The 4,508-nt window shown below is 28.9% G+C and overlaps 1 protein-coding gene across 1 annotated transcript; it reads left to right on the top strand.

The window, feature by feature from the left end:
* Positions 1–444: 444 nt before the first annotated feature.
* LOC135930445 (sodium- and chloride-dependent glycine transporter 2-like) lies at positions 445–4,053 on the top strand. The gene is made up of 5 exons (XM_065467240.1): positions 445–460; positions 503–731; positions 784–1,031; positions 3,883–3,989; positions 4,029–4,053. Exons 2-4 carry the CDS (start codon positions 527–529, stop codon positions 3,985–3,987), a joined length of 558 nt encoding a protein of 185 aa, XP_065323312.1. The 5' UTR covers positions 445–460; positions 503–526; the 3' UTR covers positions 3,988–3,989; positions 4,029–4,053.
* Positions 4,054–4,508: the final 455 nt, after the last annotated feature.

Genomic DNA, 4,508 nt, shown 5'->3' with positions numbered 1-4,508 from the left:
TGACATCGGCATGATTAAAATGGACATACTAATATGGTTGTCGATATCTTGGCTCATCGTGTTTTTTATATTATTTAAAGGAATACAAATTACTGGGAAAGTACTAAGAAATTCTGTTATCACAGATATTGTTTAATCATCAATGGCGTAACAACTAGAGTTGGAACTCACCTGATTATTTTTATATAAAAAAATTTAATTCTTATAAAATAATCATAGTTTTAAATTACATAAATAGCGCACTAATGAGTTCTGCGGAAGTTATTACGTCACTATGCACAATTATAAATTATAAAAACATATAATCTGAAAATAAAAACGTTAGGTTGTCTACGTGACTGCTACTTTGCCATATTTCATACTGACAATTTTATTGGTTAAGGGAGTAACACTAGAAGGATCTATGGAAGGTATATCATACTTCCTTTATCCAGAATTCAAAAAGTTACTTAATCCCACCGTAAAAATATTTTCTGAATAAATATTTCCTAAAATTTTATAGGTATGGCAAAAAGCTCTTGGTCAAATGTTTTTCTCATTGAGCGTAACAATGGGAGGACTCATGACTTTAGCTAGTTATATCCCTTTCAATAATAACTGTTACAAGGATTCTATCTTAGTAAGTTTATTGGACACTGGCACGAGTCTCATGGCAGGGTTTGTAATATTTTCTGTTCTTGGGTTCATGTCAAATTTAAAGCATACAACTCTCGATAAAGTTGTCGCTGGCGGTAAAAAATTATTATAAAAAATTTTCATCAATAGAAATATAATATTAATTAGGTACTGGTTTAGCGTTCATCGTTTATCCTGAAGCTCTTTCGCAACTACCTCTGCCTCAGTTTTGGAGTTTCATTTTCTTTATAATGTTATATACTTTGGGCATTGATAGCCAAATAACGTTTATAGAAACGGTTCAAGCGGCCCTCCACGATCAATTTCCTAAAAAATTCCCAAGAAAGAACAAATCATTAGTATGTGGGACATTATGCTTCATGTTCTTTATTTTAGGATTTCCTTGCGTAACAAGGGTAATATTGAGATTTTTTAAATATTATATATCGCCTTTTAATTATTGGAGTTTGAGTTTTTAGTTATGATATTAAATAACGTGCGAGTTTAGCAAATTCAAGGATTTAGACCGTTTTAAAATTATATTATTTGTAAAGCGTTTTTTAATTTTAAAAGATTTAATTTAGCCGGAGTATTTCATCATATTTAGAAGACTTAGGTACTTCTACCCCTTCCCCCTAATGCAATTATATTCCCTACCTCTACCCATATGAATAAAAAAAAGTAAAATCAAAACTAGCAAAAAAAGGAAATCAGATCAAAATTAGAAAAAAAAAATCAAAATTTCCATAAACCCGTGCCTATTATATTGCTTTCATACAAAGGCATACGACTTATTGCAATTGAAATTTTTATAGGAAAATAGACAAATTAATTACTTTCTGAACTATTATTACCTCATCCTTACTCTACTTCACAGAACTGCTGAATTTCTTATTCAAAGTCAAAATAAAATCGATTGGGATTGCAAAATCAATTTTTTTAACATGCATAAAAGATGGATTTTGCAAACCCAATTGCTTCCCCAGTTGCTACCTCGGCTCTCATCAATTTTAGTTCTCTTGGCTTCCATTTCATTTAAGACTGGGCATATATCTCCGTCAAATCAGAACCACAGGACGGGTTCTATTTTACTGAAAATAGAAATTCAAAATTGAGGAGCAGCTTCATTTTTACTCATTCATTATTTGAAGGGCAATTCCCCAACAATTAAATTTTAAATTCTCCCTCATTTTATGTTTGTATTACAAAGTTATTTTAATTATAATTAACAAATAAGAATTCCTCCACTTTCTCATTTATTCTAATGTCGATCATCTTCACACATCTTAAACCCTTTAATTTTAATGACGCTCTTGCACCCCCCCCCCCATCTACAGCAGAATTGTCTTAGAGTTCAGTATAATTTCGCAATTAATTTTTGTGTATTCTTAAATTTATAAAAAAAATCGATATTTAAAAATTCATGTCAACAATTCTAATACATTGGAATCAGGTTTTTCAAATTTTAAAAATGCCCACGATAAATGATTAAAATTTTAGAGATTTGCAAATAACTCAGTTTTTAAACCCATCAATATATATAGATATTTAAAAGCGATAAAATAACTATTCCCCCATGCAATAAAATTTTTATTAGTAAATTTTGAGCTAATATAGCATACTTTTTATTCGAATTTGATGGATATTCAACAAATTAATAAACTTCCATGAATCTAGAAGATATAAAAATCCTATTTCGATCTATGTTAAAATTGTATTATAGGGTGGCATGTATGTTTTGGACATTATGGATCATTATGCTGCAAATATATGTTGTGTTATTGTAGGTATTTGTGAAACACTGACCATAATGTGGTTATACGGTATTATTATATATAGTGTTATATTTTAAGTTCTCATTTTAGCGTCTCTAATTAAAATATTACTAAGAGTGGTAATTATTTATTATTCATGGTTCCCAATTCATTAAAATTTTAACAAAAATTTTTCACAAGATAAATAAAGTGTAATAAATTTAAAATATAGTCCAATTATATAGGATTTTGTATTTGCGTTTTTTCTAAAAATTTTGAATTAGTCATTATTTTGAAAAGTAATTAGCTTTAACTAATTTTTCTTTCAAATTCCTCTCTAGTGATATATTGTATACATTTTTTGAGGGAGAGGGGGTGTAGGAGGCAAAATTTTTTGTTGGCTTAAATGATAAATACGAGAACAGACAATTTTGATGGGCCGGGCAAAACTAGGGGCAGTACCCAAAAATTTCCCCTCCCCCCATGGAAAAATTATGGCTAAGCCATTTATTGAATTGTTTATGATTTGATTATAAGTTAAAGTTGCTTCAACATAAACTTTAAAAAAATGCTGTTATTTAACTTTAAACATTTGAAGAGGAAACCGGGACTCATCGAAATTGATTCGTAATTTTTTTATAAAATTTAAAAAACATATAAAATGATCGACTAATATTTCAGACGGTATTTTTATCATTATAAGTTTTATCAAACATTTCTAGAATTAATTTATACTTAAATTTTAGTAACGGTAAATAAGTGAGGCAAATCAAAACATGCTAAAAACAAAAGTAAGAGAGCGCATTGGGACACTTTTGATTTTAACACAAAGGATCATTTATAAATTTATATCATATGTTTTTTAAAACATGCCATCATAATTAACATATTAGTGTGGATTATTTTTCCATTATTATATAGCATCAAGTATAATTTGAAAAGAAAATCTAAAAAATAAATAACGGCAAGATATCGATGTTTCCTTATTTAATTGACCCGTTTTCCTTTCCTATGGCACCCTTTGGTACTTTCCTTCTGATCTAGCCCTAACAGTCTCTTTCCTTTTTCGAGCGGGTCTTTCATTTTTGATTAGAATTTTTCTTTTTTTGATTAGAATTTTTCTTTTTTTGATTGAATAAGCTGATTTTTGTATGTGTCCTTCTTTCGGCTTACTTAATAGAAAAGCTACTATTTAATAGGTTTTATTGTAATCATGATATAAAATATTATTATGTGATAGAGGGTTCAAGATTCATTTACCTCGTTTGTTTTGAAAAATCAAAAGAAATAAAAATGTTATAACTTAACACATTATAATTAAATGTGAGATGCTTATCATAATATTCAATGAAACCGAATTTCACCTTCTAAACTTCGATATTTTTAAATAGAAATATGTACTGACGTGCCCTATATTCTATTTCGCCCCGGCCTCCCCAAATTCGTTTAAATAATAAGACATTATGCAAATAGTTATTGATTATTTGCATTTTTTATTATTTATATTTTGTAGGATATGAAAAATTTACCAAAGATATATCTTATATGCTGGGATATGAATTACCATACAAGAAATATTGGCAAATATCATGGGCATATCTCGCACCAAGTGGATTAATAGTAAAATGAGTATAAATATAAATTTTTATATAAAATTAGTTTGTGTGTGGGGCATATTTTGTGCAAAGCATATTTATTGAACGAAGATTGAAATCGGGAGATTATGTTTTTCCAGTATGGGCTCAGCTTATTGGTTATAGCTTATTTTGTCTCATTATTCTTCAAATCCCCATATGGGCATATGTGCGCATGAAACAAATCACCGGAAACTCTTTCAAAGAAGTTAAAATATATTAAACTCAAACTTTAAGTCAAATATATTTAAACGAAATCTAGAAATTTCATAATGCGATAAAATCTACCCCGTCCTTTGATGAAATCAGACATAAATCCGCATATGATAGTGAACCTAAGAAACTGGATGAAGGACACGACAATTCCTTAGCACTAACAAATTTGCAAGATGAAAATTAAGTAACGTTTTGAGTTGAGCGTGTGCAGGTAACTTGTCACTTACCAACCATATAATGTTACAAGTTGATAACGAATTAGATTTTAAGAAAACACTATTGTTAAAAA

Source organism: Gordionus sp. m RMFG-2023, chromosome 5 (assembly GCF_954871325.1).
Source record: "Gordionus sp. m RMFG-2023 chromosome 5, tfGorSpeb1-WG-v2, whole genome shotgun sequence".
Lineage (NCBI taxonomy): Eukaryota > Metazoa > Nematomorpha > Gordioida > Chordodea > Parachordodidae > Gordionus > Gordionus sp. m RMFG-2023.
Note: the sequence above shows the minus strand (reverse complement) of the source record. Positions and strands in the feature narration are given on the sequence as shown.